Source organism: Chanodichthys erythropterus, chromosome 4, assembly GCF_024489055.1.
Source record: "Chanodichthys erythropterus isolate Z2021 chromosome 4, ASM2448905v1, whole genome shotgun sequence".
NCBI classification, from domain to species: Eukaryota; Metazoa; Chordata; class Actinopteri; order Cypriniformes; family Xenocyprididae; genus Chanodichthys; species Chanodichthys erythropterus.
In genome coordinates this window covers 12,151,165-12,179,121 of record NC_090224.1, presented here as the reverse complement: position 1 = coordinate 12,179,121, position 27,957 = coordinate 12,151,165, and the positions used below count along the sequence as shown (strand labels likewise).

At 37.0% G+C, this 27,957-nt stretch overlaps 1 protein-coding gene across 2 annotated transcripts; it reads right to left on the bottom strand.

Annotated features, from left to right (window-relative positions):
- Positions 1-552: 552 nt before the first annotated feature.
- Positions 553-27,957, bottom strand: snap25a (synaptosome associated protein 25a). 2 transcript variants are annotated; one of them, XM_067383114.1, is made up of 8 exons: positions 27,827-27,957; positions 15,548-15,691; positions 13,641-13,682; positions 10,092-10,140; positions 7,581-7,698; positions 4,471-4,590; positions 4,131-4,275; positions 553-2,708 (listed from the first exon to the last, which is right to left on the bottom strand). In XM_067383114.1, exons 2-8 carry the CDS (start codon positions 15,617-15,619, stop codon positions 2,640-2,642), a joined length of 615 nt encoding a protein of 204 aa, XP_067239215.1. In that variant the 5' UTR covers positions 15,620-15,691; positions 27,827-27,957; the 3' UTR covers positions 553-2,639. The 2 variants fall into 2 exon arrangements, with proteins under 2 accessions (XP_067239215.1, XP_067239214.1); XM_067383113.1 differs by lacking the exon at positions 553-2,708 and having other exon boundaries at positions 3,972-4,275.

Sequence of the window (27,957 nt, the reverse complement as noted above, 5' to 3'; positions counted from 1 at the left end):
TAGTCACCCATTCTTATGAATGGGGATCATTTTGACAATGGTGTCGTCTGGTGCCATTAAAGGGATAGTTCACCCAGAAATGAAAATTTGATGTTTATCAGGGCATCCAAGATGTTGGTGTCTTTGTTTCTTCAGTAGAACACAAATGATGATTTTTAACTCCAACCGTTGCCGTCTGTCAGCCATATAATGTGTGTCAATGGGAACTTGGGAGTCTAGCACTCATTGAAGTATAAGTGTGAGACATCACTTCCATTGTCAGAGCGCGATCAGACCTCACTAAGCGAATGCTGAACGCAGTTGGACATAGTGGTGTTTTAAAGGTAAAAAATTATATAAATACTGTTCGGTTTCTCACACAAACCGATCGTTTCGTGTCTTAGGACATCAATTTAACGTCACGAGCTGCAGGGTTTAATTTGGATTTGTCTATGCAAGTTTTATTTACTCTTATGAAAGAAGTTCCCATTGACCCACATTATACGGCTGACAGACGGCAACGGTTGGAGTTAAAAATCATCATTTGTGTTCTACTGAAGAAACAAAGTCACCCACATCTTGGATGCCTATATAAACATCAAATTTTCATTTTTGGGTGCACTATCCCTTTAATATAAAACTCAAAGGAAAACTTCTCCTTTTAACCATATCATTGTCATACTCTTAGGCTAATGTGTCTTAATAATTTTATCGCTGCAGCAAATTCATCCTTATTAATTGTGTCTCGCCAAAACAGGACAGTTCAAGGTGGCGATCTAAAACAGAGACTTCTGAGTTAAAATATGTTATTGAAACATAATATTGTCAAGATTTTAGTCATTCCCCATTCAAGTAGTCTATAATAGAAAACAACAGCCTGGGGCTGTTACCAATATGGCAGCTGAGTGAACTGACTTAATTGGACTTTGTCTGAAAGCAATTTACTTCAATGTGCCATTGCTGTCTCATATCATTCAGTGCCATTTTTGACTCATTAGGAATGCATAACCTTCATAACGTCTAATATGTAAAGCGTGCCACTAGCAACATCGAGGCTGCAGGGTTTAATTCCCAGGGAACACATAGTTGCAAGTTGCTTTGGTTAAAAGCATATGCCAGCTATGTAAAATTCATGTTTGGCTTATTCAGATCTCCTGTTCTTTTCCCACTAAGAAGCTTTGTCAAGCGACAATGACGTTTTGCTCGAGACAATAATGAAAACCCACAGCGATTAGGGGTTTATTACTTTTAATCAATTCAGCTAGCTACAAAATGTCAACCACTTCACAGACTGACAGGATACAGAGGGAGTTTTAATATTACATGCGTTGAGGACATCAATCTCACAGTTTAACCTATGTCATTCAGGTAAGGTATTTATTTGACTTCTTATAATAACTATTCAACATCTTAGTGATTTGGTGTGCATAGCTCTAAGTACAGAAGCAACAAAAAAATCTTTTTTTTTGTTATGGATTATTATCATTTTTTACCAATAACAAACCACACGGGGAAAGTAAACTAACAGGATACAGTCATCTTATAAAAGTAAGTTCTCTCAGAAATATGCGTCTTTGCTTTACATTGCAAATGATTTATTTATTTTTTCAGAGCATCCAAAACCTATGATACAGTAAACAACCAGTCCCCACCTTTCAGAACAGATCATTTTCTACACCAAACTGCATATTCATTTTTAGAAAACAAGTCATTTTTGCAGGACCACCAAACCAGCATTGTTTCGTTCCCATCACATTTCCTCTTTAAGTCACTTTGAATTATTTTACAACAAAGGTCACAGTCTGTGAAATATATATCGACTGAAATGGTGGCACTATTGCAAACTTGCAGTAATATGGAACGTTCCACTGTGTCCTAATACTGAGCATGCTTTTGTCAATTTTGCTACTGCCATGATTTTTTTTTTTTTTTTTTTCATCTTTTTAAAACAAGTTTTATTTATAAGACGCTAAGATCTACCATTTGTCATGCATAACGCACAATTCACATCACTTGGAATGCAATGTTTTTACTACTACAGCTACAGAATCTAGTTGCACATCGTCTAAACAGTAACTGATTATGGTTGTGATGAGGGATATGAACCAAGGACATTGATTGTAAGTGCTTGTTGTATTGGTATCATTTGCAAAATCTTTTTTTCCCATTTTTCATTGTCATGACAACATCAAAATAAGGAGCATGACAGTAGCTGAGTGGTGTGACACAGTTTTACCAAGACGATACTGAGATATACTGAAAAGGAAAGACAGATTGTATAGCATTCCTATATAGTTCCTCCAGCAAAAATTCGATATATATGTATATACACATAGGCTATATGTATACACATACAAGCAGATATATGTATACATACATACATATATGTATACAGGCAATAAAGAGAATAAAAACTTCACAAGTGAGCAAGAGCCATCAAGTCAGCACTATATACAACCTTTGGAAAGAATGATACAGAGTATAAGAAATCATTTTACGAGGACAATCATTGAAAAAGCTGACAGACGACACATAGAACGACATTTACAATGGGGGCCGGGTGATATGTGCATGTGTGCAAACCTAGAAGGTAAATACCATGATAAGCGCATTGCCTTTTGACAAACTGCATGGTTGGTAAAAGCAGGCAGACCAGAGGTTTAGCCACTGCCCAGCATCTTTGTGGCCCTCTGGTTGGCTTCATCAATCCTGGTCTTGTTGGAATCAGCCTGAAATAGACCAAACAGTGCTTTATTAGCAAAGATGTATTCATGTAATCGCACCTAACATTAGCGTTTTTAATGGATCTTTTTATTTTATAATCATTTCACATCTCCAAAATAATGTAGAAACAACATAAAGACAGTATATTTAAAATATTTGGCATCTTTTTACTAATGAAGGCCAGTATCACTTATACTGATATGTCTCTATTAAATGGACTTTTTTTTTTCTCAATTTCTACCCATTAATTATAGTCATTCAACAAGCTATAATTTTTAACATTTAATATGCTTAATAAAGTATAACTTTTAATTTAAGTGAACTTAAAGCAATGTTCGCATAAACCCATTGTAATAAATGTCACATTTAGCGGTGTCTTTAATATATCAAGGCTCAACACTAAGGGTTATATATAATCTGTAATCAAAATAATATATATTTTATATATATAATTTACAATACATGTAATAATTATATAAAATATATAACGAAATACAATTTTTAGTAATATTAATAAATATTAATTACAAATTAAGTTATGGAAGTCAAATGGGTTTTATATATTGTTATTATTGTTATATAATATTCATTTATTCATATTATTATATAATATTATTTAAATTATTTTATAAGTCAACATAAAATAATTAAAATAATAATTTGTCTTTTTAATCTTTAATAAAAAATGAGCATATACAATATATTTACATATAAGATATTATAAAATATAATATTTAGATATTTTAATATTTTAAATAAAAAATACAACATTTGGTAATATTAATAATTAATTTATTATTTATGTTAAATCAAAACTGGCCCTAAAAAGTATGTGTGTGTATATATATATATATATATATATATATATGTGTGTGTGTGTGTGTGTGTGTGTGTGTGTGTGTGTGTGTGTGTGTGTGTGTGTGTGTATGTATGTATGTATATAAGTAATATGTATATGTATATATGTATGAATGTAATATATATATATATATATATATATATATATATATATATATATATATATATATATATATATATATATATATATATATAATACACACACACTCACTCATTCACACACATACATACATACATGCATATATATATATATATATATATATATATATATATACACATACACACACATTATATATATATATTTCTACATAACATATATAAAATATAATATTTAGATATTTTATTTAATATTTCAAGTTATAAAGCCTAAAATATATAACAAAATACAATTTTTTAGTAATATTAATAAATATTAGTTTAGTAATTCTTTGTTATGGAAGTAAAATGTGTTGTAAACAGATATTCATGTCAACTCTTATTTTGTTGAATTGAATTTTAAAACTGCACTTTAGGATTTTTTCATTGGAAAATCCAACAAGGGGAAACTGTCCTTGAGAGCCAATCCATACCTTCTCCATGATCCTGTCGATCTGGCGGTTCTGGGTGTCAATCTCATTGCCCATATCAAGGGCCATGTGGCGCAGGTTACCAATGATGCCTCCCACCTGCTCTAAGTTCTCATCCATCTCATTTTCCCTGGCGTCATCTGTTACCCTGCACCCACAAACACAGTAGAATGTCACTTTAAATCACCAATAATTTCTCAAAGTAGAACACATACACACAGGCGGGCTATCTATATATTCAACCCCTTAAGCCTTCTTTATGAGCATTTGGCTACACAATCAAACCTCTCTCTTATCCAGCTAACCCTCTCGACTGAGTGTCCTGAAATCCTGGGCGTCTCACCTGCGGATGAAGCCTCCGCTGATGGCCATCTGTTCACGCTCATCCACCACGCGGGCGGGCTGGCTTGCCACCACTCCATCCTGGTTGTTTCCCCAGGCCTTGCTGGCTCCGCTCTTCATTCTGCACAGAGTCGGGGGAAGCGTGAGCACTAGGGTAACCGGACACTTCCATATCAGCAGCAGTGTGTCCACAGATCAACAACAAACATGGATTATCAGGCAAGCATAACAGGGATGGGCTCATTCTCCTAGGGGCTTTGTAATTTGTAATGCTATATCCTGCGGACATATAACATACATGTACTTGATGCTGAGACACATACCTTTCTGAAAATGGGGGACGTAAATAGAGGTGGATAGCCATTTATAAACAAAGAGAAATGGGACTCGGAGGGCACTTCTGCCCGCCCCATGGCACATGAGCTGTCCCCCTCAAATTATGACAAATAACAAAGAGCACAGGCCTTGGCGACAGACAACACAGAGTAACAGGACTGCCACATCAGTGGAGACAAGTGTAAATAACTTCAACAGAAAAGAAACTGGAGGAAGAGAAGCACATCCTATCATTGGCCACCTCTCAGCTCAGTGTTTCTGACTCTTAAATGTGTTAAAATGAACGTTATAATGAAAGAAAAACATTGAAAGGTCAATATTGTTATGACATTATAGCCCAGAGCCACAAATGAATCAATTATTGCTAATTATAGCCTCTTTTACATGCCAATTATCCAAAGCAATCTTATCAAATATGGCAACAACCTATTAAGATTATTACAATTTATTGTAGACATGCCACTGGGATCTTTTGAGAAGTCAAAAAAAAAAATCAAAAAAAAATCATGAACTTAATTTATAAATTCTAAACATGAATCTAGATTGCATCTTTTGCATAAACAAGGCAGTTTTTTGTTTTTTTAATCTGTTGTTCTTGCTGTGAGTTGTTGATATGGATTTTAGTTCTAATATTTCTTGATTTATCGAAAGAGAGATGGCCAAGCCTCCCACTGCAGTATTATTTATAGAGATGGACTAAAGCTACAATTCCCCCGGCTGCCTTCCCTCCGTTCTCTCTCTCTCTCAACAGCTTGTTGAGCTTTATCTAATGTGAAGGAGCAGTTAATACTCAAACTGGCAAACAATGACTATAAAAAATATATCAGAACCTTGAATATCTTATTGTTCCTAACATATTCTGTAAGAGCAAAAATATACCTTTTGCTGTCCAACTATGAAAGAATCTACTTCTGAAAATTCAATTTAATTTTAAAAATAGTCATTTTTCATTATTTTATTTAAAAAGAATAATATTTTATTTAAAAATTAACTGTAATTTCGATAAAACTAGGAACTGAGTTCAATGTGAACCACACAATCTGACCCAAAATTCAACCTCCCTGAGCGCAGGGGTTCATTTGCGCCTCTGCATCAGTCCGGGACTTTATGACAGCGTGTCACATAAAAAAAACCCTGAATATCTGCACTGTATCTTTTTCTCTGTCTGACCTAGATCTCGTCTGCTTCCCTTGGGGAACCAGCAAAAGCACTGGCTTTCTCCACTGTATTGCGGCTATAGACTGGACTGTGTGTCCTGTTCTTTTCCAAACTGTCCCTGCCAACATAAACGAGACAGGCTTGAAAATGTTAGATCATCTGAATGACTTTCATTAGGAGTTGGTCATCAGCATTGTTACTATGCAGTAGGCCTAGTGCTTTTTTTTTCTTCTTCTTTTTTTTAACAAATAGCAGCAATGTCAGTATCATTAGCAAGAGATGCATGAGCATGCATTTGGCATTCAGGGACATGCTATTAAAGTCATACAGGTAGCATTGATGGATGTGCTTTCAAAGTTGTAAAAAAGCTAGTATATGCTTATACATTTTCAAGCAGATACTATCTTTTTTTCTTTTAATATAGGCCTATATATTTGAGTTGCTCTATCATTTTGAGCCATTTTGAACAAGAAACATATTTTTGAATTGCATGCTTTGAATGAAAGTGCTTTCTAACGATATAAAATTATGATGTTTCTGCTACAAACTGTTGTCTAGATATAATAATTTAGATAGTGGCTGTCAAAACTGCCTCTAAAGATTCCAAACATTTTTTGACAGAATTCATTCAAACATAGGCCTACATTAAATAAGACATAACAGTTCAGATAAAATATAATGCATTTATAATAATGTGTATATATTAAACAATCTATTTACAATTTTTGCGATATAATCCTCTCGTTATTTTTATTTTTTTAACAGTATGGACGTTTCCTCTGTAAATAGAACATCACGTGACATGTTCACGCGCTGTTTTATCGACGTCTTTCCACGGATAAAACGCTGACGACATGACAGATGATACATTTCGGGTAAGTTGTAACGTTACTTACTATATTTTTCAACGTGTCTTCTGATGTTCATTCATGTTTTTCGTGCTTATAGACGCTGACGCGGTCGTTTCGCTCGCGCTGAGACAGTTAACGTTAGTGATATATAACACCACATTACTGGGCGCCAAAATGGCGATTATTATTTCCATTCGTTGTAAAATTTGAATACTTTGAAGAATTTGATTAATTAAAACTAACTTAAAGCACAAAACATTCAATATGTTTGCTTATAATCGTGTTTCTCCTCAAACGACTCAAATAATGAATGCGTCACGTTTGCGTTATGTTAACTAACGTTAATCAACTTGATGGACTGGAAAGGGATAATATCTTCTAATAAATGATTAAGTTGATAAAAGAGTAAAATTGACTTCGTTTAGTATTTTCTATTCATTTGTATTGAGTCTACGTTTAGTGACTTGTAGCTCAACTTTGGCACATCCATGCAGTTTTAGTGGTTTGATATAGTTTTCATTAATATGTTGACTTGGCCTTGGGTTGTGCAGCATGCCTTATATTCATACATTTCATTGATAAACTGTCTATCAAAGGACCTGCTATTGGGCTGAGCATGTGTGACCATGCCTCATGCTCACTTGTCTGTGCTTAGGATCATGAGTAGTGAACTTGGCAAGCCACCCTGGGCATGCCTGACTAGGGCTACAGGCCTCTCAATAAGATTTATTTTAGGCAGGCAGGCAGGCAGGCAAGCAGCACCTACTTGTTACATGGACAGGAACAAAGACCACAGAATTTTCCTAGATCGTTCAAATTCTTTTCTGCATCCTTCATGTCCTTATTGATTTGGTCCATTCCCTCCTCGATGCGTTCCAGTTGCTCTGATTAAACAACAAGTAATTTATCCCCCACAGAACGAGAGCAGGTGTCAGGAAAATAAAGGAGGGAGGAAAGAGAGGACAAAGAAGAGAAGACAAAACTTCAGACAGTCACTGTGACAAAAGGAAACTCAAAAAAAGGGGGGGGTAAAAAAAAAACGGACGCCACCACATACGTAAGATCCTTCTGCCACATAGGTCAGTACCTACTTGTTACATGGACATATGAAAAGGCCACAGCATTTCCCTAAATCTTTTAAATTTTTCTCGGCCTCCTTCATGTCTTGGTTGATATGGTTCATGCCATCTTCAACACGATCGAGTTGTTCTGGTCAGGACAAAGGGATGACAGCAGTGGAATGAATTTTACTGGCTCTTGTTTTACAAGAATATATGAGAAATGAGCACCTCTGAACTGGATGCGAAATTGTTCAATGCATCTAGAGGGGACGCATGCATTAGAATGAACCTACATATGCAAAAAAAGAGTTAGGAAAGAGTTAAAATAGCAAGACTTCATCCTTTATTTATCGAAATATGCATCAAAGTCAACATGAAATCAAAACGGACCCTATTTACTTTCGTAATGCATGCATTCCTGGATTTATCGGGAACGAAAAGAGATTAAAAAGTGTCTTTTAATCCCTATTCAAAAAATTTCTGCTGACATCACCGATGTTAGCCAGTAGTCAAATAGCTATTTTTAAATTTAAGTTTTTTGCAAACTCAAATTCACATACACAACGCCCAACCCCAATAAATATAGTCAAGCCCCATTGAACATTTTTTTTCTCATTACTAGACGCGTCACTCAAAATATGTCACATTACGGAAGTAAAATGGGTTGCGAATGGCAATTCACGTCGATTTTCAAATTTAACACTTGGGAAAACTTCATCTAGTGGATGAAATCACAGAGGACACAGGCAGTTCTAGCTTGAATTTGATCCCAGCGGCCAATAGCAGACAGAGTCTCCCACAAGGGCCACTGGAGGAGGGCGACAGTGTCTCTTTAATTAGACCTTGGGGCAGAATAAATCACTGCCCTGATCTCTCTCAAGGCTTAGTGGCTGTAGTTTGCTGACTCTTTTGCTGGAAGCGGACAGCCTCTTTTTCTTCTCGGTACAATGAAAGAGGGTGTAGCTTATGGTTTGTTTGTCTCTGTGTGGTTAGGGGATGATATGGCTGAGGTGCTGGGCGACCCGTGGTGATGCAGTCTGGCGTGTTTGTTGTGCAGACAGGGTGTGTTCGATATTGTTAAGCGGTTTAGTGAAGGTATCAGTCACAGGCAAGAGTGAGGCAAACTGGGAATGGTTCAAGAGGGAAAAAAGCCTACCACATAAGTTTCGTTTGTTTAATCCCTGGCATTCAAAGACACTTTCATTTAGGCAAAGCAAATTAACCTAAATTATGATTAATTTCCTTGTGTCAAAATTCTGTAGATTCTCATTTAAAACAAGAAAATGAACTTTTGACATACCTCATTCCTTGATAAAGCTAGAGCTTAGTGTCACCTCTGGGCTGAGAGTTTCATTTAAATAGGCTTTAGGCCGCAGTTTGAGGGGATGAAGGAGTGAGCTCTCATTCCCCTTATGAAAAGGCTAATTACTGGCTGCAGACAGGGGGCCCTCACACACAGGAGCCAATCAGAGGGCTTCTAAGAACTTAAAGCAAGGCCAATTATGTCGTTTTTAAAACCACACTAAGCCAAACAAGCTAACCGTGTGCTTTTAACATGGGAGAAAGCTGGTTACAGCCTTGCCGATTCATATATTTGATGACCCACTTTGTCGTTTCAATGATTGAAATGACACTGTCACAGTATTTAATATCTGGTTTCTATAATATTAGCATTATGCCAGGGATTATACAAATGAGTATTAGTGCAGTTTATGGGAAAGAGTGTCATTTGTCATTACCAGCTAAATCGATCGTTGCTTTATTTGTTTTCTTGAACTTGTATTGTTTCAAGCTGGCCTAAAAAATAATGCGATGGCAACTTATTTTATAAACTCAACTGTAAATATATTTTAAATGCAAACATTAAATGGATAGTTGCAGTGGCCAGTCCTGTTTATTTGGTAAAATAGTATATTGAAAGAATATTAAATTAAAGAGGAAAATGTGTTAGCAAAAGGGTGAAAGATTTGGAGTTACTTCAGAAAAAGCAGAGGAAATCAAAATTATATTGCACAGAAATGACTGCAATTGCTAAAGAGATACAGCTGAAAATCAATTTATAATACATACTATAGTTGCATATTATAATGGCAAATTGGCACATTTCAGTTTTGTAAAAATTGTAAAAATGTAAAGCTAACAGACATAAAATTTTTATTCAAATATTGAATGGAAGAAAATTGTTTTGTCATCATCTAAAGCACATCCACACTTACCTCCCTGCTCATCCAGCATAACCAAAGTCCTGATACCAGCATCTTTACTCTATGCATCAAGAGCCATGGTGAAGAAGTGTGGAAAAGAGGGTGAAATACATGGAAAACAAAGTGGAGAATAAAGGGCAAAGAAAAAGAGGTGAGATTCAGCACAAGAAACACTAGGCTCATTTACAGACAGATGTCTTTTTAGACTGTACTGGTGACATTTCAAATTGCATAATGTTCTTCTCCTTTTTCTTAGACTAAACAAGCAAACGCTAATTACTGTGGAGCATATAGCCCTGATCAATATAGTTTGTAAATGCACTCTCTACGCTAATGTAAGACAGAATCTATTTAGAGTTGTTTCTGAGCTTTTGTAGCTTGAGGCAATTCTAATACACCCTTAAAGGTGCAGTAAGTGATTTCTAAGAAACGCTGTTGAAAGTGGGTTGGACTGAGCACCCAAAACACACTTCAGCCAGTCAGCAGTAAGGGGCGTATCCACTCATGAGGGGGTTTGTGAATTTGGGGGCGGGGCTATCAAGATAGTGGTGTGATTCTTTGATGAAAGGGCATGTTTGTTTTGATTTCAAATTTCAACAACGTTTCTCAGAAATCGCTTACTGCACCTTTTAAATGGTGAAAGTATGAAAAACTATCAATTAAATATTCTGCTGAAACATAAATGGATTGAACCAAAAATGAATCCACTTGTTTGTTTAAGGGAATAAATGAGTGTTGGAGTACAGTCAAACATTTAGGCAGTGCAACAAATACAGTGTGGTCTCATTGAAGGTGTTATACAGAACGAGTGATGCCATTTCATTCCTCTTATTGAGAGCAGATTTAGCACACACTATTTGGTGTGCCCATTAATACGACGACAAATCATCTGGCACTTCATTAAAGCTTATAAAGTGAGTTACACTCATACAGAGGAGACCTACTCCTCCCAAACCCCAGTAAAAATTATCAGCGTAAAGGCCAATACAGATGTTCTCAGAATTTTCAATTTAGATCTTGTCCTTTAGTAGTGCCCTGCAAAGGTCTGCATTATAAATCAGCTCCCACTGTGCTGGTCTTCAATGAGAAATGTCTTTGAGCAACCCATGTCCATAACTATTTGGTCCCTGGCATCTCAGATCTCATCCAACACTTACAAAATACGACTTTTCTGTGAACCTAATGATCAGCGAGTTGAATTTACTGTGCTGTTTTTTTCCTGGTGTTTGGAAAATAACAGGCAGCTGTGACATATTTCAGGAAGTGCAGCTTCAGCGCTTTGAAGGGAACGGGATATCGATATTTGGGATAATTGTAAGGCTCAGAGGTGCATAAATCAGCAAGGCATGAAGCAGCACCCCCCTCCTTCCGGATGGGATCACAATGTGCCCTAAATGGATCCTTGGGGATTAATTTGTTTGTGCCATAAACCGCTGAATTTCCACACAGCAGTAAAAGCCTGGAACAAACTCAATGCTTCTACCAGTATAAATAATGAATGTGATTTACCTCCATTTTGGCCTAACTCAGGAATACTGCTGATCGTCTATAAGTGCCGAGAACATTTGATTAGTCTAGCTAGAACATGAAAAGGCTGGTATAGGCTGACATAATTAGTTTCTTAGACCAACCGAGACATATTCCTGATCTGTGCGCACCCTCCCTCTCCATGTTTTCTTCTGTCTATCAGTCTGTCAGCCTCAGAGTCTTCAGGCGACATGTCTATTTATCAACTCAGAGGCGACTTATCGCTTCCCTGATCTGCCAGTAATGGACATGGTGAGGTGCTCCTTGCAGAGATATGGGCTGTGATTATCAATATGACCTTGAGATATGCTGTGGAGACTTCATCACAGTTCCTCCCCTCAGATATACACGCCTCTCTTCTTTCTCTAACTAACACCCTCAACCCATCTAGCCTAGAATAGTCGAGCCCATTTTGTGCTCAGCTCTGTTTGAAGACTAAAGCTCTCATGGTAGAACAAAAATTATAAAATTAGATTTTAGGATCCTTATCCTCCTTATATTGATCTTTCAGCCCCGGAAGTGAAAGTGGAAACGCGACTGGCCCTGGCACGCACTAGCATGCCCGCTTCTGGCCTGACAGTGGAAACACTGCTGCCCCCGAAGGCACAGGTTGAAAGACCCAGTCAGTGATGTCACGATATGCTAATTTGTTTAAATTCATACCTATGTAATCACCATCACCAAAATTGTACTTTTTTTTTTTTTTTTTTTTACATTGAAACTTGAAAAAATATATAATACCTACCGACCCTTTTTTTTTTTTTTTTTTTTTTTTTTTTACTGTTACTGCAAACCAAAATATTTTTAAGGATGGCCAAACCGTGAACCTTTTTTGTTGTTGTTGTTGTTGAATAGAAAGTTCAAAATTTAAAATAGAAACCTATTGTAACAATGTTAAAGTCTTTACTGTCACTTTTGGTCAATTCAGCATCATCGCTGAATAAAGGTATTAACAGGTGGGATGCATTTTGAAGAGTGGACCCTTACAATGAAATGTATGCTGCTGTTTCTTGGATTCGTCCGAACTGATCAGAACCATAGGAGATGAAAGATAAGTATTGACGTTTATTTTGCTCATGTTTGCATGGCCAGTCCTTCAGTATTTTATTTAACCCTTTCCTCTCTGGTGTATTGATTGCAAAAACGGGTTCAGAACATGAATCTTGAGTGTTTTAGGCCCCGTTTACACATACATGGTTATTTTGAAAAACTGAGACATTTCCCTTCGTTTGCGCCCTTCGTTTACACGCAAATGGAGAATTCGCCTCTGAAAACGAGTCTTTTTAAAAACTCCGGCCAGAGTGGAGATTTTGAAAATCTTTTTAAAATCTCCTGTTTAGGCAGCCAACGTCGCAGTATGCGGCAGAGCTCGCACCTATGTTTACATTTGATCATGGAAGCATTTAGAGTAGCAGTCGCATTTATGTTGGTGCAAACTCTTCTCGTGTGTTTGCATTTGCAAATACAGCTGCTCCATTATGTTGGAGCAGAGACGAATGAGTGCTCGGAAATCAGCAATTTTGCAACAACTTCGAATCACTTCAAGAGGAATTCGGGATTATTTTTTGGGATTCTGATTGGCTTACGTGGGCTTGAACTGCTCGTTTCACTCTTGACGTCATACATACACGGGTACATGTAAATGAAAACTTTTCTGAAAACTGACGTGTGCACGATGTTATTTTTGAAACTGGAGAGGTTGAAATGTCCGTTTATGAAAATAGCCGCCCATGTGTAAACGTAGCCTTAGCTTTCAAATGATGCATAGTTTGTGATAGTTGATTAAGTATTTTTTTATAAAAAAAAAAAGGAAATAAAAATACAGACATGCTCAGACACGCCCACCGGCCCGGTTAACAGGTTAATTTCTTTTGCTTTTTTTTTAAATCGTACTGACCCCAAACTTTTGAATGGTAATGTGTATAGAGAGAGATTATGCTAGATCATATATGAACATTTGTGATCAAATTATAATCAATATTTATTGATTATAAATACAATAATTATGAATAAATATATTCATCTTTCTCTTACCTCTTCCACGAGCTGCAGCATACGGCGGGTGCTCTCCAGTGACTGTGGGGGGGAGGAAAAAAGATGTTAAAACCTGAATTCATTAGGAACTGACAGCGATTAAAAACCTCCACAAGCTGTAGTGTGTGGGAAGATATTTAACACACACTATAATCAATAAACAATCAATGGATGTTCTTTACAGCACTAACATACCAAAATGTAACATTTAAAAAATATACAAAACAATTTGCAGTGCTCAGTGACTAAACTTTTTATTGCACAGTATTCAATCTTATTTTTTATGTTTTATTGTTTAAATGCATAATAAACTGTATAAAATAATCTCTCACTGGTCAGTGCTCTGAGGCACCAAGTCAGAACATTATTCATCTCTCCTTTCAAAATCTACATCCTTAGGCCATCCACCATTATGACAACCTTATCTCTCTGTGTCCAACTGACATGAAACGCCAAAATAAATGTGCTTCAAAAACATTGGAGCTGAACAATTTCCCTTTTTCTCTCTTCCAACTAAACATTACAAATACTGAACATATTTCAAAACATGCAATTTATATAAGTAACTCTACAGCATTTTTCACGCAAATATCATGGACTGTGTGTCTGGATATTATGAATTCATATATCCATGGATCAGAAGGCCGGAGGAAATTTTAGCAGTGTGTTGTGCTGTTTGTGTTTTAATATTCTGCTCAGCTGAGAGAATCATAGCGTGGGGCGGCAGAGAGGAGCTCCATCAGGCTGCAAACACACAGGCGCCACCCCCAGCTCTCATACACACACAGCAAATGCTGCAGCGTTATGTAAGGCAGAGTGCAGGTGAACCTCCCTCCACATGGCACACACACATTCACATATGGACTCTGACATCTCACAGTCACGGCCCACAGAACAAGCTGTGTACAAATAAATAAATCTGTAGCATAAATTACAGCAATTTATCCAAGCCTCAATCAACAGAGCATGAAGATATGAAATAATTAACTTGTGTCAGTGACTTGGATAAGAGCAAAACAAATTTAATAGGTGTGTTTGCAGACCGATCGGAGAGTTGCCGATTGCAGTGGGGGGCGAAATTGAAAATGTAGCCGTCAAGTCAGACACTTTCCGCTTCCCGTAGGGATGCTCGCACAGTGTTTTATCACAGACAAAGTGGATTAGATGCAATATTTGTCAAATACACAGATGTTTCAGATGTTTTCATGAAGCAACAGAAGCGTACTGCTTAATACAGCACCATCTGTAGAATAAAGCCTATACTTTTTAAATACTGAAAAAGTGTCTATATAATTTTATGTGTGTTATTTTGATAAACATGACACAATATAGCAGTATGGTTGCATAAAAAGAGTTTTTACTGGTTTAAAAACGGATTTGTGAGCATTAGCAGTCCTAAAGGTGTCCGAATAAACACGAAACTCTGCTCTTGTGGTTCTTTGATCCCATACGTCAAAATAACCGCCATGCACTGCTTCAAGTCAGTCACCGATCGATCTATGCAGTGCCGCATGAAGTTGAACACACCCAAACAGATTACTTGTTCAGTTGTAGAAGTGGCCGATAACATGAAATTACCAAGATAAAGCAAGTAGTAATCAGCTGGTCAACATGGCCACCTCCATGAGGTGACCTGCTCCATGTGGAATAAATCAGCTTTTATTAGGCTACTAATGTAACTGGAGTGTACATGAGTGTCATTTGAGTGTGCAGGATTTTTTTTCCTCAAAATTGCTATTCATTTCAGTACCACTTGGTTTGGTAGTCAAAAACACATCAATGCTGTACAAAGCTCTATTTTGATTTGTTAGTTGGCACTACATTAGTCTTTTGGTTGCAGTCAGTTGATGTTCGAAGGTTGTTGTTGATGTGAGTGTAGCATAAAGGCAGAAAGTGAATTTCCTCACCTCATCGGCCAGCTGGTCTGCACGTTGCTGCATGTCAGAGAGCTCATTGCGCATATCCGAATCATCTGCCATGGCTGTTGGGTGTGTTGGGTGGAGCTGATCTCCAACTGGGAAGAGTGGGTCTTACTGGAAGTCTAGGGGAAGCTGAAAGAAATGGACAGAAAAAACATTAATCAATGGAGCTCACGTGAACAATGTTAATTCTTAAATCTGGATGACACACTTCAAAGACAATATACTCATCCTAAACCTAAACTCTCCCTTTCTCAGACCCATAAGCAACAGAAAAACAGCCATGGATGATAAATTCATAAGGCAGTTAGAGTTCTACAGCTAATAAAGCCATTTCATTTACACAGGCTAATTAAATGTCATGAAATGGACAGTAGGACACTGTCTGTTCTTAAAGAGCCCATCGCCTCCTCTCGTACACTCTTTCGAATAGTGCCGAGGTGGTGGCTGCTGTGTTTAGCTGATTAAATTCTTCCCTGAGGTTCTGGGTGTACCAGGAGAAATGATTCCCTCCTCTGTCATGGAAACTGTGAGCTTGACAGATATATTCCTGAAAAGACTGGCTTGACAGCTAGCAAGATATCCCAAGAGGTCTAATAAGAACAGCTTACTGAATAATTGTGTGCGCGAGTTAAACTGCACAAGCATGTGAGCTTCAGTGATGCCATCTTTATTCAAAGCCAAAATTAAAACATGCTTTTGCAAAACCATCCTGCATGCAAGACCGGACATTGTCTGCAAAATACTTGATTTGTTTCTTAAACGTTTTAAGCAGAAACATCACTAAATTCTGTTTAAGAAAAAGCTATATAAATCCCCCCCTTTTTATTTTTAGATATTTTACAAATTTTTATGGCAAATATCTCCATCCACAATATTATCAGTGAAAAATCCAATGAATTCCAAGCAGGTATTAAAGAGTGATACTGCTTCCATTAATTGCATAATTGTACTCAAGCGATTAAATTTAACACGCCTGCCTGACCTTTTACAGTGAAATACTCCAGTGACTCTAAAGGCTGCAATATTACGCTCTCATCTCCACCAGTGAATGTCATCTTCTGCTTTGGTTAAAGATCAGGGAGCACCAATCTAAAATTGATTGACCCATCACCCAGGCTGTGTACTGAATCTGATGCAAGACCTCTCAGGGTAGTAGAAACCTGTTTGTGATGATTTTGCAGTATGGTACCATATGTCATGGTGCCCTAGCTGGTGCCAGTGAAACACACTAATACAGAAACGTCTCTCACAGGTCCTCGCTTAACCTCTGATGAATGAACTCATTTAGATTCTGATGAGTGCATAAAAATGTCAGGTCAGTGAAAGTCATCGAGAATTCTTTGTGGCAGTATTCTTGAATAACCTAAAAGTTAAGGACAATTTGAGAGACCAGACCAGAGGGGAAATGATGGGCCAAAACAAAGAGGTGCCTTGCTGTTGCCGGTGCTCTTTTTTAATGTTGAAAAGCAAAACAATGTTGGAAAATTGTCTTAACTAGAACAGTGGAACCTCAAGACTCATGTTCCATGCTGTTCCTTTTAGTCTTTTAGTTTGCTTCTCCCTCCACATCTTTCTTCTTCTCAATTTTAACTGAGTGTACATAATGTTATTTGCCGTATATAATGAATATGAATTACACCATCAGTAGTCCTTTGGATTGTAGGTTATATAAACCTGAACAACGTAAAGAACTGATCAGATGGACCCTCAATTATTGACCTGTTAGCAGGTGCTCTCTAAAGTAAAAGTCAAAAGGTTAGGGTTTTATTTATTTATATTTTTTTGTAGTTTCTTTTATTTTATTTTGCAATTCACCTCTCCTTTCAGGTTAAAATAATTGTAGTTGTTGCCTATATCCCAGGTTTATTAATAATGCATTAGGCAGTGGTAACCATTTCTATAATTTTTTTCCATTGCACTACCAGTCATTAAATATAGAACGAAAACAATCCAAATATGTACATGCTCTCATTTCTGCTTAATTGATTACTGTCATTATTTTATGCTTGTTGACAAACCATGCTAATTCTGAGGCAGTTGAATGTGCATATACTGAGAGCTGTATGCATCTCTTCAGAATATTACTATGAAAATTAGTATATTCAAACCAATAATGGACAAGGATTACAAGGAATGAATAGAAAAAGTCTTGAACCTGTCAAAACTGGCCTATCATTATGTGCGTAGACTACCATATTAATGTATTTACATACTTTATGATGGTCTAGCCTTTAAAATAAACATTACTGATGTATAGAATTGCATACTTAGGCATCACATTTAAATTTTACTTAATACATTTTAAAGTGGAAGGGACAATGAAACATTTAGCAGAATTGTTGCTTTGAAAAAAGGAAAAAAAAAAATCATTAAACATAATTTGAGATTGGACCCACGTTTGGACTTCTGAAATAAAAGTTTTACAGTGATGCCTTTAAAAGCAATAAACATAACGAGAGTTGATTCTTATTGAACTAGGTTACTGAGCAATATTTATTGATTTGGAAACTGGAAATTGTATGTAGCTGTATGTTTGTTTACCGAGACCATGAGAAGCTCTATGGTTCAAACATGCTCTTTTAGAATAGGTGTGTGTGTGTGTGTGTGTGTGTGTGTGTGTGTGTGTGTGTGTGTGTGTGTGTGTGTGTGTGTGTGTGTGTGTGTGTGTGTGTGTGTGTGTGTGTGTGTGTGTGTGTGTGTGTGTGTGTGTGTGTGTGTGTGTGTGTGTGTGTGTGTGTGCTCGCTTATCCTCCGTTTCTGGCTGCCATTTTGTTTTCTCTCCTCAAACATGCAGCCTCTCCCTTCACTGCAGCACTTCAGTTACCACACAAAAACTGTCCTCCTCCAAAACTTAAAGCTTGTTGCACTCTCTTTTTTTCCTTCACATGCTTTGCTAAATGCTAACTTAACCTTACATTCCCTCAAACGGAATGAACTTATCATGCCTGACCTCTAAATCCCTGTGTCAGGCGAAACAGACGTGTTTTACGAGATTACCTTTGAAATCGGGTTATGGTATTTCCCCTCTACAGTGTTATGTATGTTGCAACAGATTGACTCTCGTAGAGCTAGTTATCGAGCTTGACATGTTTTAAAATCCTCTAAGTGAATCCTTATTTACAAGGACAAAAACTCAAACTATATGCCATTTGTTACTCATTTTGCTACCTTTTATGCTTGACCGCCTAGTTAAATGCCATAACATAGTGAATGCACCAGAAAGTTGCATAGCTACAGAAAAGCACATTTAGTGTAAAAAAAAAAATACACGTCAACCGTTTCAGTTACGTTTAGCTGAACAAATGTAAAATATAAACTGCAGCGGGTGATGCATTATTTATGGAGGTCCCTGAGTTCATTAATGCTTTCATTTGTCTCCAGCCATGCCATGTCCTTGATTGAATGCCATTGAGTAATGGATAGAGCCGGCCACCTGTAAACTATAGCAATGGCTTATTATTCAGAAGGCAATGCAACCAGATGAGGACAGGCCTGAGCAATGCCTCCCCCTTCTCTCATGAGCAGTGATTAATAACACCAGTTCCCTTCCTCCTGAGTGGAGGATTGCGTGGAGTGATTCCAGAGCTCTATTAACACGTCCCGTAAACCTCTTACTGTTCACACTCCTTATACAAATCATTTATATAATATATAGAAATAGAATACAAGTATAATCATGTAAACCATGTGGAAAATGCATTTTAAGATGAAAAGACCTCTGCTGCAACACAATCTAGTTCAAATTTGATTATAGTACCGTGAATTAGGAAAACTCCACCACCAGCCTGAGGTGGGCTTCCCCAGCCCTTCCCCAGTTCCTCCCAAGGTTTCCTTCTAATCTATATTGCAATTATCATTATTTTGTCAAAATGTCCAGTAAAAATATCTACACATCCTTGAACATAAATTTAAGATATTAAGTTCAAATTATTATTTTTCTTAACTCATTATCTAATCATTTTCTTGTTAAAGCATATTTTACTAAATTGTGTTATAACAAAGACTATATAATAACACAAGACGCATCACTCGTATTGTTTTTAATGGGAGAAAGTGCAACGCACAATATGGCGGAATAAATCCCGCCTTCTTAATAAGAGCCAGTCGGCGATTCGTAAAGTCATCGCATCACTGCAGCGGCCGTTAGAAGCTCTGGTTTCTATAGAAACAGTCAGATGTGCAATGAGACACAAGAGACGCGCATTTAGGATTGTGCATTAGATTGATCCAGCCTGAAAAATACTGGGTTTTTTTTGTTGTTGTTGTTATGATTCGATCGTTTAGAAACTAAATTTGAGGCAGTTGTTGTCAGATTTCATTGGTGATCTCAAATATGAAATTTGTAATTAAATTTGATCTCCACTGAAATTAATTCTAATCAGGGTATGAAAAATGAACTGAGATAAACTGTCTGAAAACAATAGGGTATATGTCGAACTTCACATGACCAAACCGTAAAACTGATCTCATTGCATCCGCTTGTCAGAGAAAGTGTTAACAGCACTATGAACTGATGGCATATCTATGGACTTTTAAGGTAATCAGTGAAAATAATCAGTGAAAATAATTAGTTCACATTGTTATAGGTGTTTTATTCTATTAAATATCTAAACACTAGTGTGAAGAAGAAGAATGAAAAAAGCTTTTAAATATCCATCTGCATATGCGAGGGACATCAGTTATGCTTATCTTTGCTCGCTCCTTTTTAAGTTATCTCGAATAAAACGGCTAATTTTTCATGAAGCACATACAAAAGACCTATTCCCGAAGCGATCTGATATGTTTTACAGAATACGGAAGTTTTTGGATTGCGCATAACCCCTATTACTATCTCAAGCAATTAGTAAAAGTATATAGTTTAAAATTTTTAAAAATATTTTCTAATGTGAAAACAAAACAATACTCTGGCTTTGTTCATTTTAAATCTGCTTTGAAACAATAAGCATAGTAAAAAGTAGTAAATAAATTAAACTGAAATAAAATAAAATAAAATGGATATTTACTGCAGGAACATTTAAAGGTCCAATTTTGGAATATTTATTATCAAAAAAAGTGAATGCCACAAAATCTTTTATTTAACGTGCATTAAGAAAAACAGAAAATCCACAAATCCCACAAGAACAGACCATGTACTCTCCAACAGAAAATCATTAGGCTTGTGATCTGTGGCGGTCATTAGTACTGATCTAAATTATACATTCCAGAGTGTATGTGGCAGCATACTGAGTATTCTTCTTATCAGAATCTGCACTACGCACTCATGTTGCTGTACCATAAATGACTGCAGCAGCCTTAGAAGCCCCTTTCACATTGGGTTGAAGGGTCTTGTGATTTAGCAAGGATCCAACAACCAGCGCAATTGATTTGACAGAGTCCATTTCACAAGCCCATTTGTGTTCAGCTCTGCAGCAACAGTATCAGGTCTTCTGCAGAGAGCCCTCCCTTCTCATTGCCTGTAAACTCCCACTCATGGGGAAGCCCCAGGATGGATTTATTAACAACACGGCCATTAAAGCAGACATTGTGTTCCCCACCCGACACCCTGATTCCTTCGCCTCCCCATCTGGCTCCAAGGTTCTTGGCGATATGATGAGTGATGAAGTGATGAGTTTGACAGCGCAGGGATTGGAGGGCTGGCTATGCAGTCTGTTTTGAGTGTGACCTTCACATTCTAATTGCAGCTTCATAGAAATGATGATCAGAAAGCGGCAGAGAAATGAGAGTGCTGTGAATGTGGGTGCAGCCATCTTTTTATATATAGGGTGAATTCAGGTTGATTGGGACACTTCCTAAGTCATCTCAATGGCAAAAAAGTGTCCGAATCACCCTGAATTCACCCTATATATAGAAACAGACCCACTTAAAAAACAACATTCAGACGTCCTCACACCTCCAGAAGATCGGTTTTCAACTGCCATTGCCATTTCACTAGAATATCATTTCTTTTCCAGTCTTATTTTTGATTGGCGTCCTAACATACTGTTATTTCATTTACATAATATGCCTCTTCAACAACAGATGCTGCAGCAAAGTCAAATTGTATCAAAGGGGAATTGGATGCCATCAAAGGTAATTTATATGAAAATCTCATAAACTGCACCGATGGCATCATGTGGTTGTGGCATTTGTTTTGTTGATCAGACAGGAGGGAAGGAGGGAGGTATGAAGAAAGCACAGAAAAAAATGACACATGAATGATAGAATCAGCAGGTGTTAAATATTTGAGGAGTCATAAACAACAGACATTAAAAAACAATTAAGAAGCCCAGGATCCAGAAAGCAGCCAAAAGCCTTTGCTCAACAGATTCACAGATTTATTTACTCAAAGAGTGGTGCAGGGATGACGTCAAAATCCAGAAGACTAATTTGCCACTGGTTCCCTCGAGATTTTCCTATGTGTTTTTATAATGAGGTTTTTCAATTTAAAAATAAGTAAAATGAGGTCTGTGGTAAACATAAGTTTATGATACTTGGACATTTTGTTCTACAATGTACATTGCACACACTCACCCCAAATCTGGTTACTTGATAGAAACACATAACTTCAAAATTGTGTGTCATTTACGTTGTAGAATAAAGCATCCCAGTATTGTCAACTTATGTTTACCACAGACCTTATTTTACTCATAAATTGAAAAAACCCATTATAAAAACCCATAGAAAAATCTCAAGGGAACCACAGGCCAATTAGTCTTCCGGTTTTTGACGTCATCCCTGCACCACTCTATTTCCTAGAGGTACATTTAGCTAAAGAAAGTAAAACTCTTTTAAATAAACACTTCAATTAAATTATATATTTTCACATTTCTTTTTGAAAGAACCGGTTATTAATCTATTTATTTTATAAAGATATTTTAAGATAGAAAAAAGATATTAAGAATTGTGTTCAGAGAATATATCTTGAATTATCTTTATATTTTTCTTACCACATTAGCAACTTCTTAATACCTCATGCAATTTTGCATCTCAAGTAAATGTATCATGGTTTAAAGATCTCTAAATATTTTAATGCAAAAACATTTTAAATCTGCTTTGGAACAATAAGCATAGTGAAAAATGCTACAATTATGTTATTCATAATGATATGTATGTTCACTGCAGGACCATCTAAAGGTTAATTTTTGGAATATTTATAATCAAAAATAGTGAATGCCACAAAATCAAAAATTTCTTTAACATGCATATATAGAGGACACACATGCAGAGACAAAACAAAGTTTTGTTTTGTTTTCTGAATGAGAAACATCAGTGATTGACAAGCAAAGAGTGAAAATACTACACTAAAAAAATGCTGGGTTAAAAACAACCCAAGTTGGGTTGAAAATGGACAAACCCAGCAATTGGGTTGTTTTAACCCAGCAGTTGGGTTAAAAGTTTTACTTAACTCAACTATTGTTTAAAAATTACAGTATTGCTTACTTAAAATGAACCCAAAACTTGAACTTGAAAATTAACATTTATTAATATGTGTAATAAATGAACATTTTAATTTCAATTTGATTCATTTTAAGTCAGCCATATAGTCATTTTCAAACAATAGTTGGGTTAAATAAAACTACCTAGCAGGTTGGGCAAACATTTAACCCAATCGCTGGGTTTGTCCATTTTCAACCCAACTTGGGTTGTTTTTAACCCAGCATTTTTTAGAGTGTAATACTTCCAACTACAGCAAATTTGTCTTTCTCCATCCTATTGAATTGTTTAAATGAGCCAGTGTGTATTATTATCAAATGACTGTTTGGCATCTCAAACATGGGTCAACAGTCATATAATCCTCAAAAGATACGCAAACATGAAGCAAAGGCTAATATTGAATTTCTGAGTAGCATTTACTATAGCATGCTGCTTAATACTGAAATATGATTCCACTTTAATGGAATCAGACTGTCTAATCGTGTAAACTGAGAAAGAATGAATCATCTGCATGAGCTCCTCTATCTGTGCATTTATATACTGTGTCTCTTATATATGCACCACTCTGTAGAAAACTTCATGACATAACCTCTCATTACTCCGAAAGAGCTACAATTCTAAAATGGCTTCAGACTGCAGCTATGAGCAAATGAACAGATGCCGTAACATTTGTCCAAATTGCTCACAATAACAGCTTGCAAATGTAGCCAAATTCATAAAATTAAATTGCGCAAGTCCATCTGATAGGCTCAAGCATTAAGAAAGACAAATGACAAAGGTAAGAAAAGTCATATTAATCATGCAGAACGCATTAGTATTTTAATCCTCAAACATGAAGGCATTCTCATTCTTAGGACTTAAGATGAGCATTTTCAAAAACTAGATGTCAAATTCAGTACAAAATACATTCTTTCAGTATTATGTCTTAAGTACAAACTACAGTAAGTTACATCAGCTAGTTCTTAATCCTTTGCTTAATCTCACTTTTATTCATCAAGTTTAAGACTGTGCATATTAACCACTGTGACCTCTCTAAAATTGTTCACATAGTGAGGACAGCGTCATAAGGTCTTATGCTGATTTATGATGCTTCTCTTTCCGCCCTCAGAAACCTCCAGCATTATTGATATTCATAGATGGTGGAGGGGAAACCCACATGTGTGGGCAGAGCTCACAGCTGAGATGTTTGCCATGAGGGGGCTTCTTTCTGCAGTCATTATGCATCATACAAGCTAATTCTTCGGGGTATCTTGTCTTTTCTCCTTTCATCCTCAGCCGCCCTCCTCTGACGTCCCTTATCTGGCTTTTTTCTTCTCTACCAACATTATCCCCCCTTTTCGTATTGCTCATCTTTTCATCCAATGCTGTCTTCAGTCATTTATGCTCTTGTTGTGACGCATTTGTCCATATTTTCAATCTGTGAGTGTTCAACCAAGTGCACTTGTGCAGGACTGTCGCAGTAGCCATTTTGTACTTGGGCCCGTGTTATTATTTGCTAGATGTTTAGTGTGTCCCCCCCAAGACTAGCTGCTCTCTTTAATTTGGGGATTTGCAAATCAGTTTTAATTTTTTACCCAGCTGGTGCTCTAATCTAAAACAATTTTGTGTTAAAAGGCGATATGCAATTAGGAATATGAAATCAAGGACTTTAGGGTGATAGTTATACATGTTACTGACAATAACTTATAATTTTGAGTAATAGGCTACTGGTAAAGCTTTTGATTTTCTTTTTTCATTGTATCTATCACAACATTTCATTGATACAATGATGGTGTATGTGATTAATCAAGACATTGAAGCAACAAAGCACTTCGCTGTCTCAGTGTCAAGATTTGATGAAACAATTTCCAAATGACATATTAATTGGTTTGTAGGAGTAAGTGAATCACTCCTGACTGCATTTAGCCATATTAAAACTGGAATCTGTGAACATGTGCTGTTCTAAAATACATCTAATAAAGTCAGAAGAACTTGTAATTTAGAATTTGCATACAGCTGTTTATCCTAATTCACCAATTAGCATAAATAACCCATGTAACAATACATGGGTATAGCCTATATGGATAAATCAGTGTATCTTTTTGTTTAATTTGTCGAATATGTGGACTACAGTTCAAATTGTATTAATATTACATGCTATATTATATTGAATGTATTAATATTAGGTGGTACCTTTATATCTTATGTAGCAATGAGCATCGATAAATAAAACTGAATCGTGGTCTGGTATCGCGTGAGTCACCACTTACTCGGGGAACATCCCCGCCGCCCTGCGCTCTGCAGTCAAGCCATAATAAGCCGCATTAAACCATCAGATTCAACAACAGAAGCGTGCCAACCTGTCTCTCACAACCGCCGCAAGACAAATCCAGACTGGAACCAGCGAAACTGAATGCTCTACAGTAGTAAAGTATCGTTTGCTGTTGCTCATATTGGCTATGCGTCAGTAACAGTATGCGCAATTACTAACCTTAAAACAACAGAAGGATGTCCAAAAACAGAGTGATGCTAAACAATACTGTTTTTGCAGCATTTGCAGGTGCAAGATGAAGGCACGTGATAGAAAAAAGAGCTCGTCTGCAGTAGCCTATTCTGACATGCTCAAGTCACACGGTATTTTGACCGGATGATTAGATGATATTTCGGGTTGTTAGACATCCGGTTAATGTAGGGATTTTACGCTCGCGATAATACTATTGTGTAATCAGTACATTCTGTGTGCCAGAATGTGTTTAACACGTGAGGATGAGTAGTCAATGTGGCGAAGATGGGTCTGGGTTTTGGAGCATCATTCAATCTGCTTCATACAAAGGGTTTGGAGAACCATTCGGTTTTATTCCGCGAACGCTGAAATGCCTTGACAGTGCTATTCGACACTGCTACTGAACGATTACGAATACCAGTCAAGTCTTGATCAGTAGCCGAAAGACTGATTCATATGAGCCGAATCTTTTTATTGAATCAACAACTTACAACGCGACCTGTGTAGATTGGTTCCTTCTTGAAAGAAAGATTCCTGGTACTCAACCAGAATGTGTCTTTTGACGCTGTATGAGTCGGTTATTTTTGGTGAATCAACATACAGTGCGACCACTGTAGATCGATTGATTCACGCGAACGATTCATGTGAGTCGGTTCTTTTTAGTGAATCAACAATACACAGCGCGACCGGTCTTACTTTTTGAGTCAGTTATTTGCAGTGAAGCACACACACTTTACGCATCAGCCGGAGCTGTTTATGAACAGGAAATTGTTACTTTCCTCATGTATGACTGGAAATGAATCAAATTGTACTGTTGTCAAGTCTTGTGAGGGTTTCAGAATCAGTGTAGTTGCTGCGTTCACGCCGTATGAGATGACAACACGTGACGCTGCACTTGGAGCTGTTCTTATACGTTTCTCTTGAACTATTAACTCTAAAATAAATCATCATTGGTCGCGTTGTACAGCGGTCACGTGGTACAAGTCGTAGCTCTTGGTCTAAAGTTGTAATTACGAGTTCTACGATCACGTGAATGCTTTTACAAGTCAGAATTGTTACGGTAAATACGCGCGTACTGACTGGTTCATACTACAACGTGTAGCTTCACATTATGAGTTTAGTTTTAATCAGTGTTTTTTTTTTTTTATAATAATAAATGCATGGATTAATGAAATATGTTCTAATATTTTATTTTTAGTTTCTTATTAAGACCTATTATTCTAGCTAATTGCATTTATACCGCCTCTTAAAGTCTGCGAAAGTCACGAAATCTAAAAAATACCTCATTATTTAGCAACAGTTTTTTTTTCTCCCCCGAATAAGTCTTCCTCAAAAGTAGCCACTAAAAGAATCGATAAGGGAATCATGAAATTCTTAAGACTGCCACCCCTAATCATACGTGAGCCCAAAGAATCATTGTCAGTGAGGGTATCTCCAGCATCCGCCCCCGCTCGTCTTTGCTCAAGCCCCCGCCCATCGTCTAACACCAGGAAGACACGCACTGATAATTACCGATGCCTCATCACATACATAGGCTACATACGGCAAGGTTGTTATTATTCGGTTCAAATAATAATATATCGGTTCCATTCAGTAAGTGTGAGCACTGCATCATCCCATCTTGACTTTCCCCACACTGCTTTCTTCTGCAACATGCACATTAATTCTCGACCACTCTGTCGCAGTTTGCCATATTGACCTCCCCCACTATCAATCGCTGATCACTTTCGATACATCTTCACCCGATGCTATCAAACCGTATTCTTTGATTTAAAAAAATGAATCTGGCAAGGAAAGCAATGAGCCGAACTCGTCATAAAATGATGCTGCAAAATGAAACATCTAGGCGTTAGTTTTGACTGTCATTTCAGTGATTAATGGCCTGATGCTGTAACATCAACAGAACCTTTTTTAAACATGTGGTAGAATCAGTCATTACATAGATGGCGCCTATGCGCAAAACTTTGCCAGACATATAATGGTAATTTAGCTGCAGAGGCTGGATGTGAATTCAGGACAGAAACGCAGTGGAGCAGTCGCTGTCCAGGGTGCTGAAACGCAGAAACCGCCCACATCGTGCCGCATCCAACACACGATTCAAATGCGTATTAACCACACATGATCATCCCTAAAATCCTCCAAACAGTGCATCAAGCTTACATTCAATCAGTTAAACGGATACGAAAATGAAAGGTTACTGATTTCTTTTAATTAGCCATCAGTTTTCACACTGCATTTTGACAAAAGACATCCACTGTTGCTCTTGACTGCGCTGCGACTAAAAGTCAACCACTTTTTGGCCAAACCAATTTAAAAGAAAAGAAAGAAATAAGCCTTCTTTATAATATCCTTCTTTAAATAAAGCTTACCTGATCCCGTAGTCGTTGGTAGACCGTCAGTAATGAAGTGTCTGTCTGCGAATTTCAACAGCGAACCACCATCAAACCACCTTCTGTAGGGAAGAGCTGCTGCAACGACAATGCGTGTGTGTTCTTCTTCA

What these genes read in the sequence shown, in the direction of transcription:
- snap25a (XM_067383113.1), bottom strand. Translation starts at nt 15,619, where the DNA reads ATGGCAGATGATTCGGATATGCGCAATGAGCTCTCTGACATGCAGCAA. An exon ending in CAGACCAGCTGGCCGATGAG is followed by an intron (nt 13,683 to 15,547) that starts GTGAGGAAATTC and finishes TCCCCCCCACAG; the next exon opens with TCACTGGAGAGCACCCGCCG. An exon ending in TGTTCCTGTCCATGTAACAA is followed by an intron (nt 4,591 to 7,580) that starts GTAGGTGCTGCT and finishes GACTCTGTGCAG; the next exon opens with AATGAAGAGCGGAGCCAGCA.